At 36.2% G+C, this 12327-nt stretch overlaps 1 protein-coding gene across 2 annotated transcripts; it reads left to right on the top strand.

The window, feature by feature from the left end:
- The first annotated feature begins 7315 nt into the window (after positions 1-7315).
- Positions 7316-12097, top strand: LOC106137481 (gastrula zinc finger protein XlCGF57.1). Of its 2 annotated transcripts, none has more exons than XM_060953239.1 (5): positions 7316-8754; positions 9275-9407; positions 10483-10632; positions 10899-11030; positions 11130-12097. In XM_060953239.1, the coding sequence occupies exons 1-5, from the start codon at positions 8629-8631 to the stop codon at positions 12077-12079; spliced, it is 1491 nt and encodes a 496-aa protein (XP_060809222.1). In that variant the 5' UTR covers positions 7316-8628; the 3' UTR covers positions 12080-12097. The 2 variants fall into 2 exon arrangements, with proteins under 2 accessions (XP_060809222.1, XP_013193775.1); XM_013338321.2 differs by having other exon boundaries at positions 7343-8754; positions 10483-10644.
- Positions 12098-12327: the final 230 nt, after the last annotated feature.

The raw sequence follows: 12327 nt of genomic DNA, 5'->3' as shown, positions 1-12327 counted from the left end.
CATAGACTAAGAAATAAGTTTTAATATTACCAATTTTTGTAGCTTCTAAACTGAAACAAAAATAACAATTAAAATGAATTATTTTCTTGAAAATTACTTAAATTTAATATTGTTTATCAAAGTTTTCATTCATTCTATTTCTGTCGTAGACAGAGTGATGTATGTCACTGTCATATTGACGTTTAGTGGAATCGCCAAGGAAAACACAATCATGACACAATCGCAATACCAAACCAACTCAATCTCAAGGTTAATGATTTCAAGAGTAACAAACTAAATTGCGATTGGAATTGGATTGCGACAGAATTGAGATTGGGATTGAGTTGGAGAGTAAGCCTGCAGGTCGGTCAACTGTTGCTCCACTTTTAATAAACTTCTTAAACCAGCCAAGGAATAATTCAGCTGTCATCCAGCCAGAATCGCTACAAACACCCCAAGCTCCGGCAGCAGCATTCAGCATTAGCTGTGGATCCATTCTCTTTCTTGGGGACACCATCATTGGAGGCATATATTGGCCACTAACACTGAAACATATTTCTATAGTTATTGTGGTTCCTATCTCCGCAGAAGTTATGGATCCCATTTGTTTTCTACCTTTTCTTGCAATTATTTTTGACTTTGTTTTAGGTACCACTAAGACTCCTGTTTCGTCACAATTATAAATTCTATCAAGGGTCAGTTGGTGCTCGTCATAAACGTTGCCAAAGAAGTTAAAAAAATTTTCAACAGCTTGTTTATTAAACCCAGTGGCGCGTGCAGCTGAAGTGCTTTCTGGCTTTCTTATCGATAATTCTGGATGCTTGCTTAAAAATCCTCGTACCCAATCTTTGCCAGCTTCTTTTTTTTCAGTGTTGTAAAGGTGTTTCTTTCCATTTTCTTTTTCTGCTTGAATATACGCCAATGCCCTTAAATCTTTTGTTGTAAGTCCATAAAGACAACTCTCCATATAAATTATGTAGTTAAAAAGTAATTTTTCTTCTTCATCTGAAAATGTTCTCCTTTTTGAGCCAAAAGGAACCTTTACTGAAGTTGCAGAAGTAGGAGAATCTTCCAGAGCAACGCGAGGTAATGGTCGTTCGTGCGGCTGATGACACCCGTCTTTCCCACCAGTGCAATTGGAAACAGTTAATACTGCTTTGCTGTCTTTCCATTTGACTAACACGATGTCACCTGATACTCTTTGATCGATATCGCCTCTTTTCATTTTGTTGTCTTCTTTCAAGCTAAGCTCCTTACGATCTGGCACACGGTTAGACATTATGGTTCCAGTTCCATGAAATCCATTTTTAGTCAAAGTATCGAGAAGAGGTATCGTTGTAACATACCTGTCAAAAAATAAGCAGCTTCCCTTTGGAACCTTTTTACTGAGTTGAAGGACAACCGCAGGGCCAAGGCCCAGTGGATGCGAAAGGGCAGGATTATTACCGTAGTAAATTTCAAAATCTACCATTAACGTTTCACTGGTTGTGACTACAAATTTTTTTAAACCAACTGGGTGTGGCTTATTCTAGGCAAGTTGGCGAAAATTACATTTACCTGTGAACGGGATCTGCTCATCCACTGAAAACCTGCCTGGAATTCTCAATATTTTGTCACAGCCATTTTTAACAGCTTTTAGGACTGGTTGTACTTTCCAAAGAGGATTTTCTGCGTCTTTTGCGGGTACAGTATCCGTGTCAACAACGTGTAGGTTATTGCGCAAAACTCCCGTTCTGTCTCGTGTCATTACACTAAATATCATTTTGATTCTTATATTTCTTCGCCAATACATGGCCAATTGGCCATCCGGGGATAAGAGTTTTTGAACTTTTGAAATTTGAACTCACGATCTTTTAAGCCGAAAGGACCCAATCTGATGGTACTTTTGCTGCAATTTCACTTAGCAAGCGCTTATACGGGAATATAACCATAGGTGGGGTGATTTCGCCATTGGCAGCAAAAGTAATGAACTTTAAGCTGGGGCGTGATCAACTGCGTACACATTATTTGCACCTTTTGGTGCCAAGACCAAGCCTGTCTTTACGCAAAGAACAAAGTTTGTTTAATCAACATTAGGTACTCTTTTTCGGGTCTGATAAAATTTCAATCAAACCGTGATCTTTCAGATATATTTCAATCACTCGAAACCATCCTTTTATATCATTTTCTGATACTGCAGCACTTGCTGCTGTTACCGCTTCAGGAGTTTGTACAACCATGTCCGAGTATCGCTTCAAGAACAGTTTAAACCATATATTTCCGGGTATGTTTTTTAAAAGGGTCTTACCCTTACCTTAACCCTCGGCCAGTTTCTTTAATATATTTGGACATGCTTTTCACGCTTCCTTTGGAAAACCTTTTGTGTGGCTAATATTTAACCAATTCTTTATTATATATCACCATATTTTTTTAGCTAACTCCTACTTATGTTAATTAAGGGACAGAAGAGTTTACATAATCTGTGCCCTCAGGTCGATTTTCATGCTCTCAAATTATTTATCGCATTTATTAGTCATAAAATTTATCAAAAACTGGCAATTTTGTTGTGTGTCAAAGTTAGCACCCCCATATGGGTAACTTTGGCACAGATGAAATTTGTCATAGAAATCACAACTTTTATACATTTTATAGCTTTAGGCTAACATTAGTTTCATATTTTAACAAATGTTAGATGCACTAGAGTCATAGACAAGTCAATGAAACCATAAAATTGTAGTTCTATATTTATTTATGCGCTTTGTTAACTCACAAATAAACTCAACATTAATGAAATTTTGAAACATGCTCGTAACTTTAGAAATAGCTTGTATATTTATCAAAATCAACTGTATCACTTAAAAACTAAACATAATTAAGCTGATTGAGGGTCTATTCGCCCCATTCCATAAAGAGCAAGTCATCTTCCAAATGATAAACTCCGAAAGATTTGGTTTTGATTTTGGCTGGATCTACAGTTGATACAATGTCTTCAAACTTAATTTTGGTCATCTGTTTCCTGGCTGGCCACCTCCACCCGCCATCTATTGACCTATTCATAGCCGCAATCACATAATATGGGGACAGGAACGATACGATTTTCCCAGGGAACAGACTTACTTCATCCCTAAATACAACAGTAGTCCCAGGCGGGATTGTAGCGAAATTCGAAGTGTTGCTCACTGATATGGGTTTCACCTTTTCAGGGCATTCTAATATACATGTTGTTTCTTCAGTCTCGTTTATAATATACTCTTCTATTACAACTTCATTTCCTATATCTAGATCCATTGCCATATATTCGAATTCTAAAGATTCGTCTACATTTGGTTCCATTTCTGTCAAAGTGTATGTTTGTTTTGAGGTTGATGGTTGCTTGAATAAATTTTCTATTTCATCACATTCGTTTACATTGTCCGGATTCTTACTACATATCTTTCTTCCATCACAGTCTTCTTTTTCCTGTTTTTCATTTGTTTTGGATCCTGAATTCTTTATGTTTTCTTCCACATTCTCTTTCTGGTCTGAAATTTTCTCGTTATTTTTGTCTTGACTTTTTATTTTCTTGTTTTTTGAGCCTTGAACTCTTTGAATCGGTAGGCTGCTTTGGATCCTTATTTTTGCCTTTTTCAGCTTTGTTCTTATAGAATGTCTCGACTTCCTCCACTGACACGCTTTTCCCAGCAATAACTGGCATTTGGAATTTTCTTTGGCTTTTGGTTCCTAAATCATTTTCACGTAATTCCGCCAGATAACTCTTGAAACTTTCACCTAAAGATTCCTTAGCAGTTTGTACATCGACTTTTGCTTTGGCATATTCTGGAAGACGCTGCAACGCCTCTTGGCGGTTTAAAGGATGGTTTTAGAGTAACTGGTATTTAACCAGTTACTCTAAAACCAACCTCTAAGTTAGCTTTAGACTGTGGAGCTCCTAAATTAAGAGTTTTTTTGACAAGTGCTGTAAAACAGTTCTTTGGCAAAGCAACAGTTTTTCTGCCTCGTGTGGTCTCTCTCCAATCAAGAAGGGCGTTTCTCCAGTTAGCTTTAAGAGAGCTGAAATAGCCTACATCAAGAGGTTAAAGAAGGTGGGTCGAGTTTGGTACTAGGCAAACAAACTTTATGTTATTCTCGTGGCATATCCTCAACGTGTTTACCGAGATGTGGGAGCTCAGATTGTCGCATATTAGTATTTTCTTCCCTTCTTTTTTTATAGCGAATGCAAGAAAATGATACTTAAACCAGTCATCAAAACTCTCAAGATCGATCCAGCCACTTTTAGACACAGTCTTTCGAGAGCCAGGCGGAGCTCCTACTAGCCAGTCAGACCAAGCGTTTATGGCTTTAAAAATGAAGTAAGTGGGAAGTATTTCTCCTGCAGCATTTCCACAAAAGACGGCTGTATAACAGGATTTCGTGGAGTTTCGGATCACCTCTGGATTGCGACATTTTCTCCTAAATAGCATTTTTTCTTTTTAGGATCGTCGTGGAACCCTGTTTCATCAAAATTATAGATGTTCTCAGGTTCACACCTTGAATTTCTGACTCAAGGTTATCGAAGAATTCATTGATTTTGACTTCATTAACTTGAGCCCGACTTCGACTAATATTATGTCCCAACGTTGCCTTCAAATCATGATGTCTATCTAAAAAGAGTTTACCCCATTCCCAGCCTGGGCGGTTATTTTTGAAAACCTTAACTTTTCTGTTTGCAGAATTCAAATATCTTTGTATTATAAGTGTAACATCATGAATGCCTATTGGTATCCCTGAATCTGCCAAAGCCATGATATAACATATTTGACTCTATGTTCTCGAAACGTCGATGCAGCTGCTCGTGTAAAGTTTTCACTAAATCTTTCAGCCGGACATGGCATTCTCCTTCCATTTTTGACAAAAGCTGGTCCATATGTCTAATAAGTATTCGACAGTATACAATAACTTTAGAAAGACTAACAGTTTTTTCACTGGATATTTCGGTTGTGATTTCGTAAAATATTTTTAAAATCGGAACTACACTTTCGATAAGGATCCAATCTTCGGAAGAAAGTGCCAAATCATTTCTCAATAATGCTATTGTAGCGATCACAGCTTCTTTGACTTTTACCATACGATCAAGCATGTCATACGTGGAATTCCACCGAGTGCAGACATCCTGTTTCAATTTTAATTGAGGGATATTCATTTGCTGTTGAATATTTTTTAATTTAGTCAGAGCTGCGGTGGATCGATGAAAATATTCTAAAATTTTTTTTACCTTGGCTACGGTTTCAGCTATGTTTTCTATCCCTTTTTGTACAACAAGATTCAACGAATGTGCAAAACAGCTAATTGATCGCCATCCACCTAACTGAACTGCAGCCAATATGTTTGCTGCATTGTCTGATACTTTGTGCTCAATGCCCCATTTCTCAAATTGTTCTTGCAGAATTGTTGGAGATTTGCAGCTGTATGACTTTCTTCGTACTGAATACATTCAAGTAAGTATGTAGTTAATTCACTATTGTTGGTTGTATCTATGTAGTGGGCCGTAACACCAATAAAGCTCTCGTTATTTTCGGATGTCCAGCCATCAGTAGTGACACATACGGCGACGGCCTTAGCCAGTTCGTTTTTAACTTTTAGTTCAAGCTGCAAATACTGTTGAGGTAACATTGAATTGGATAGGGTTTTACGTGTTGGCAATGTGTATGCTGGGTTTAGTAACGTGACAAACTTATTGAATTCTATACCGCTAACTAAATTAAATGGGTGGTACTCCTTTGCTATCATGATTAATAATTGCTGGTCTATTTTTGTTTTTTTATTTGATGGTAAAGGCCTCACAGCAAAAGCATCTATTTTGCTTTGTGCGTGTGTACGTTTATGGCGAACTAGATCTAAATCAAATGGTATTTCACTTGGTGGCTCTTGCACAGTAGCCGGTGGAGTAGGCTGGTTTGGGATGTCTGTTTCCATATCAATAGGCACCTGACGTTCTTCTGGCGCTGTAGATATAGTAGGATGTTTCCTTTTTAAGTGTCGACTTAAATTTCCGAGGCTTCCAGCAGTATATGATATAACATCGGAGCAATATTTACACTTTCCTTTCTTATTTTCTTCATTGAAATGCTGCCAAAGAACACTTGTCTTCCTACGTGAAGCCATGGCGAGTATTAACAATGTCAATGAAATGAAATGAAATGTCTATATTTACACTTAAAAATAATTTTATATACAATGGAACTATCTAACTTTACACTAATTAAATTAAAAAAACTATCTATATATACTATTTATATATTATTTATATTATTCACTACCTAAACACACTAAGTAATTACAAAACAAAACTCCCGCGCAAAAAATTAAATCGGTTCGTATACTTTCACTGACAAGGTCAAGTAACGCAACGCAACTGATTTGTAAAATAGGTAATTCAAAACAAATAAGGAAGTTTGACACGCGCTAAGGTCACACAAAGTTCAATTCATGTAATTATCGCCCTACGTGCATAAAACATAAATATCAATATCCGAGAGAAAGCATTCAAATCAAAATAACACTTGCTTTTTTCTGTCTCATTCGGACAGAGATACGATGTTATGTAATCATTCATTCGCTCTCGCTTGCTCTCGTCATCTCTCGGTTTTCGTTCGTGTAGTTTCGCGAGTCACGTCACACACACACAGCGGCTACGGCGCGGCAGCGCGGTGGCGGCACGGCGGCGCCCTCATATTTGGTCGCGGATATGTTAGGAACTGTGGACCGACTAAGCCAATCAGTTTGGATTGGACCGATATCGTTCCACCTCCGGACATAGTTCCGAGAACTATTACGGTCCGGAACTCCGGAACGACACGTCTACCCGAAATTATTACTAAATATGAATTACTGTTTGTTTTTGTAAATTAAATAAAGATGCAATGTGAAAACAACAAAAATGATTTGTATATTTAAAATAAGATATGTTAAAGGTTTCATTAAGTTTTTTGCTTACCTTGATAGCAGTAAAATTCTTGAATTATCTAACTGAAAAAAACACACAGTTGCGCTCGGGAATTTTGGAATAGTTTTTGACATTGACATTGTGTTTGACAGCTTCTTTTTTTTAAAGAGTTCGTTTACGAAGTTTGTTAGCGGTCGCCGCGGTCGGAATTGAATAAATTTAATGATATGCATTAAAATATTGACAACGTAAAAAATAAATATGAACTTTGTGATTTGACTGTCAAAGTTACCCTGTAAATCAAAGTTACCCCGATTGACTGTACGCTAAGCACTGGACTCGAACCAGGCTGAAGTTTATGATCTGGTTTCTTTATGCGACATTCTAACGTAGCTCGGGGAACTTGATATTTTTTCACGGCTTGTTTTTTGGCCATGCCATTTTCAATCGCGTTTAATGCCTTTAATATACATATATATTTCATTATATTATTTTATATCCTTTTTCTATTTTTCCTCTTGATTTTTTTTTCTTAATTTCTTTTTCATTTCATTTCTTACATACATACATAAAATCACGCCTCTTTCCCGGAGGGGTAGGCAGAGACTACCTCTTTATTAGAATTAGTTTTAGAATTTCTTTATTGTGAACAATGTACTCTAAAGGAAGGGAAAGATAAAAACCCATTATTAGCACTCAATGTCCTATTATGGGCAGTGTAATAATAACGCAAAACCAAATGTATTGATTTTATTCTAGTTAAAACACAACTATGACAGTTACAACAACAAAGACAAGATTAGGTTCTTTGGACTCGGCTGCCCGTCCTTCATTTGACACGTCAGGTCCCACAGTGTCATATATAGTTCCCTGGGCATCTGGCTCTATATCAGCACTTTCTTCACTCTCCTGATTAAGTTGCGGCAAAGGAGCTAAATGTTTAAATGTTTATTAGAAACTACTGTTTCGCGACCATCAGGAAGCTTGACATATGAATACATGGGATTAGGTTGTAATAATTCCACTTCATCAACTAATGGGTCATATTTAGAATTTCTTACGTGTCGTTTAAGTAGTATAGGTCCTGGAGTAATATGGCATAGACTGTCCATTTAGTGATCGTCTAGGACGATGAAACATACGTTCATGAGGGTTTGCATTGGTACATAAATTGTAATAATAACGCAAAACCAAATGTATTGGTTTTATTCTAGTTAAAACACAACTATGACAGTAAAAATAAAGACAAGATTATTTTTGAAATATCATAGATAACATGTCAGGCAGTACTGCCAATAATATCAGCTTTCAGTATGTATTGGCACTGTGGGCCAACATTTGGAAATTGCTATTTTGCTATTAAAGAAATAAAAGTTAAATAGGATATCAATATTTTATTTTAAACCTTTACAAATAAATCATAAACTCGCTTGTAAATAATATTGCCAAAATTCCTATTATACTAGATACTATTCTATTCTAAAGCCCACCCCTATGCCTTGCAAGTTTTCTTTCTTTTCTATATTACGGCTTCCGCCTTGCAAGTTAAGGAATGGCAGGATTTGCTGAACTGTCAATGTCAATTAGTACACCAGGCGTCAAAAGATAAATAAAAACAAAGGAAACAAAACTGTGACAAAACTCGAGTTAAATTATGTATGTACTGTTGTGTATATTAATTTAATAATTTAAAAAAATACGTACATACATAATACCTACATTATTTAATTCGTCTTGCTGCTGTTAAAATGAAATTCAACATGTGTAGGTGCTGCTTAATCAATTCTTGTTACAAGGGTCTTTTTAATGAGTATTATTTCGCCGGACACATAGAAATATATTCGCAAATGTTATTAGAGACCTTCAATATAACGGTGAGTTTTTAAAGCTTCATACTTATAAAAAGGACGCACCCTTTCCGATTCTCGAGACCAGAATGGCTAATTAACTTGAGATTCTCATGGCTAGCCTTCCTTATTAAACCCTTCAGTATTTGAATTTCAATTCCATCATGAAGACACACAGCTGAACACACAAACACTATATACATATTACAAAATTAAAATTAATAAAGGTAATCACTATATGTAAAGAGAAGTACCCACAAAGAAAATGTTAAACGGCTTTATTTATTAACTTATTGTTTTTATATACTTAAACTAATAATTGTTGTAACATGCCGTCATCAACTCATAAAGAATTTGCTTGGTTACGCTTTCACACCTAAATCGAACCAATTTTGATTAAATTCAGTTGGGAGATAAAGAGTTGACCCTAGGGAAAAAAGGAGAAGCTAATTTTATTGCGAAAAAGGAATGAATAATGTCAGTGAATTCTTGCGGCAAATGAAATAGCGGGCAACAGCTAAGTAAATAATAGTTACTTATATTTCAGTTACATGACAATTCACACAAGATGCTCATCTGTGAAGATTGTATCTTGAAGCTGAGAGCGGCAACCACTTTCAAAAAACAAGTTCTTGATGCCGAGGAAAAGCTGCGGTTGTCACTCATTAATATTGAAGACTGTAAGTGGTTTTAACTTTTAATACTAGCTTTTTCCATGGTAAAAAAGAATTTTTCGGCACTCCAGGACAAAGAAGTATTTCTTTTCCATTATTAAGCCAAACAGCTGAATTACTTTATTTATTTAAAACTTTATTGCACAAAAAAAAATGAACAAACGGCAATCAGTCCGCCTTGACCTAATGCTGTTTGGCATTCTCTACCAGTCAACCAGCTGACCAAACAGAAATCACTTTAAGTTAGTAGCTTTTAGTTAGCTGAATGTGGCCTTACAGTCTTTTCAGGATTGTTACTCTTTCTTTTTATTACTCTTTCACACATATACTAGTTTAGGCATTGAAATCCTAACTAATAGTACTCGTATAAATGCGAAGCAAGTTTGCTTAATAAATCTTCTTGAAATATCACATATACATAATGAAGAATCAAACGAAGAGTTCATTACGTTAAAACTATAGTTCCCGTTGGTTTTGCGAACCAGCTTTATTTTTATGTAGGTGGTGTTAAATTTTGGTGTTGTTCTGCCGTGTGGTTCCCGGCACCTATAGAGAAAAGAATAGGACTACTCCACATCTTTCCCATGGATGTCGTAAAAGGCGACTAAGGGATTGGCTTATAAACTTGGGATTCTTCTTTTAGGCAATTGTCTAGCAATCTATCACTATTTCAAACTCAATTCTATCTTAATGATATACCAAATAGTTCAACGTGGCATTTCAGTCTTATCAAGACTGTTGGCTCTGTCTACCCCGCAAGGGATATAGACGTGATGATATGTATGTATGGTGTTAAATTCGTTGTATTAAATTGTTCACTTTAAATACCTAAATAGTGCTAGATACACGCGGGCGAAGCTGCTGATAAAAGCTAGTTTATGTATAATTAAGGGTCTGGAGAAGGACATAAAATATGGTACCTTTCATCCCGGTAAAAACTATAGTTCCCTTGGGATTTGAAAAAAACTCGTATTCTTTTCTAGGTGGCTTGGCTAGCTATAATCGCGCGTGCATCTCGCGCGGCTGAACCTGTATGTAAAAGCTAGTATTATAATAAGTGAAAATAAATTTAACTTTTCAGCCCAAGAACCGGTCGTTGCGAAAGAGGAAATTGCCTTTGATTGCAATTTTGATGATCAGTCGGCAACAGGTGATGATGCGGAATGTGAACATCATCACATTGACGAGGCTGATGATTTTGATGACAGCATCAATTGGGACAAGCAGAATGGTAGTGAAGAAGGTAATGTAAAAAATTAAATATATGAAAATACATACATAATCATGTTTATATCCCTTGTGGGGTAGACAGAGCCAACAGTCTTGAAAATACAAAATACTAATAGTTTAACTTGCTAGGTTGCTAGCCCATCGCCGACAAGAAGAAATCAATTCAAATATTCGGCCTTTGGAGAAGTTAAACGGCAAATCATAGTGTTGCCAACATCAGCGGTGCTACACATTGATTTATTAATTAGTTTTTTTTTCATATTGCAGGAGAAATTTTCGTGATAAAGGTGGAGCCAGAAGACTCTGAAAATGTTAAAAAAGAAAAGCAGTCTACGAAAAAAGAGAATGTAATGAAAAAAAATAAACACACGCCTTCATTAAATAAAAAATCTTTAAAATGTAAGTAGTTTGCTAAGTAACTTGTTGAGATAGGTTAATAGATACAATTAATTTATTTTTCTTTTTTCATACGTAACTAAATATGTATATTTTTTACAGGTCATGTAAAAGAAAATTCCCTCAAGCTTATTCTGAATTCCAATATGTGCCTGTTCGATTCACTGAGAACCAAATTTAAATGCTTTTGTTGTCAAGACGCGTTCATAAACATCACGGAACTGCGGGAACATTCAAAGACACACTCAAATTTAAAACGCATTAAATCGAGATTGAACGCTCTTCGCGGTGCGTCGTTCAGGAACGTAGACATTTCGAATTTAGAATGTAAACTATGTTCGGATAAATGTACAAATTTGGACGATTTAAAAAATCATTTGGCTATTCACGATGTAAAATTCCACGACACGGGGCACTTTTTAATACCTTACAAACTCGAGAAAGAGTTTAGATGTGTTGATTGCGGTCAAGAATTTAACACATTTACGCGTTTAAATATTCATATGAACACTCATTACAGATTTAATGTGTGCGAAATTTGCGGGGCGTCGTTCATAAGTACGTTAAGTTTGAGAAATCACTTGAAGGCGATACACAAGGAGCAAAAATGCACGTTTTGTCCAGAGAAATTTTCTACTTTACACGCTAAAATGAAACATATGAGGAAAGCTCATAAGACTTCGGAATCCAAAAGATATTGCCGTTTGTGTGATAAAACGTTTCGTTACACGTATTTGTTGTTCGATCATAATGTCAAAGAGCACGGAGCGAAACGGCAGATCAGTGAATGTACCATATGCGGGAAAACGTTTCTTTCACCGCAGAATTTAAGAGTTCATACACGTAATGTGCATGTAAGAGAGAGGAACTACCAGTGTAGCATTTGTGAACTACGTTTCTTTACGAAATTCGATCAGAAACGACATGAAAAGACGCATGAAGATGTCAAGTCGTTTTCGTGCAGTTATTGTGAGGGTAAATTTAAGTCTAAAGATTCATTGCGACGCCATCTTTGGCGGCAACATGTAGTTCCGTTGGAACGCAAGAAATAAATAAATAGATCATTTTTACATTTTCTTTTATTTACCTACGTTATAAGAGTTAGGAGTTTTCGATTGGATCCCTGGACTGTTTAGTGACATCCCAAAACACAAGTCTCGGACTTAATTGTTGTTAGCTGGTAAATATAACATGGAATAAAATGAAAGCGCAGGTTCAAAGCCTTCCTCGGCAATGAACCAATGACTATTTTCGAAACTATGTACTTGCATCAGTTTGAATACCAGCCGATGCTCTTTCA

The sequence above is a fragment of the Amyelois transitella genome, chromosome 31 (genome assembly GCF_032362555.1).
Source record: "Amyelois transitella isolate CPQ chromosome 31, ilAmyTran1.1, whole genome shotgun sequence".
Taxonomy (NCBI): Eukaryota; Metazoa; Arthropoda; class Insecta; order Lepidoptera; family Pyralidae; genus Amyelois; species Amyelois transitella.
This window is presented reverse-complemented; position numbering and strand designations above follow the sequence as displayed.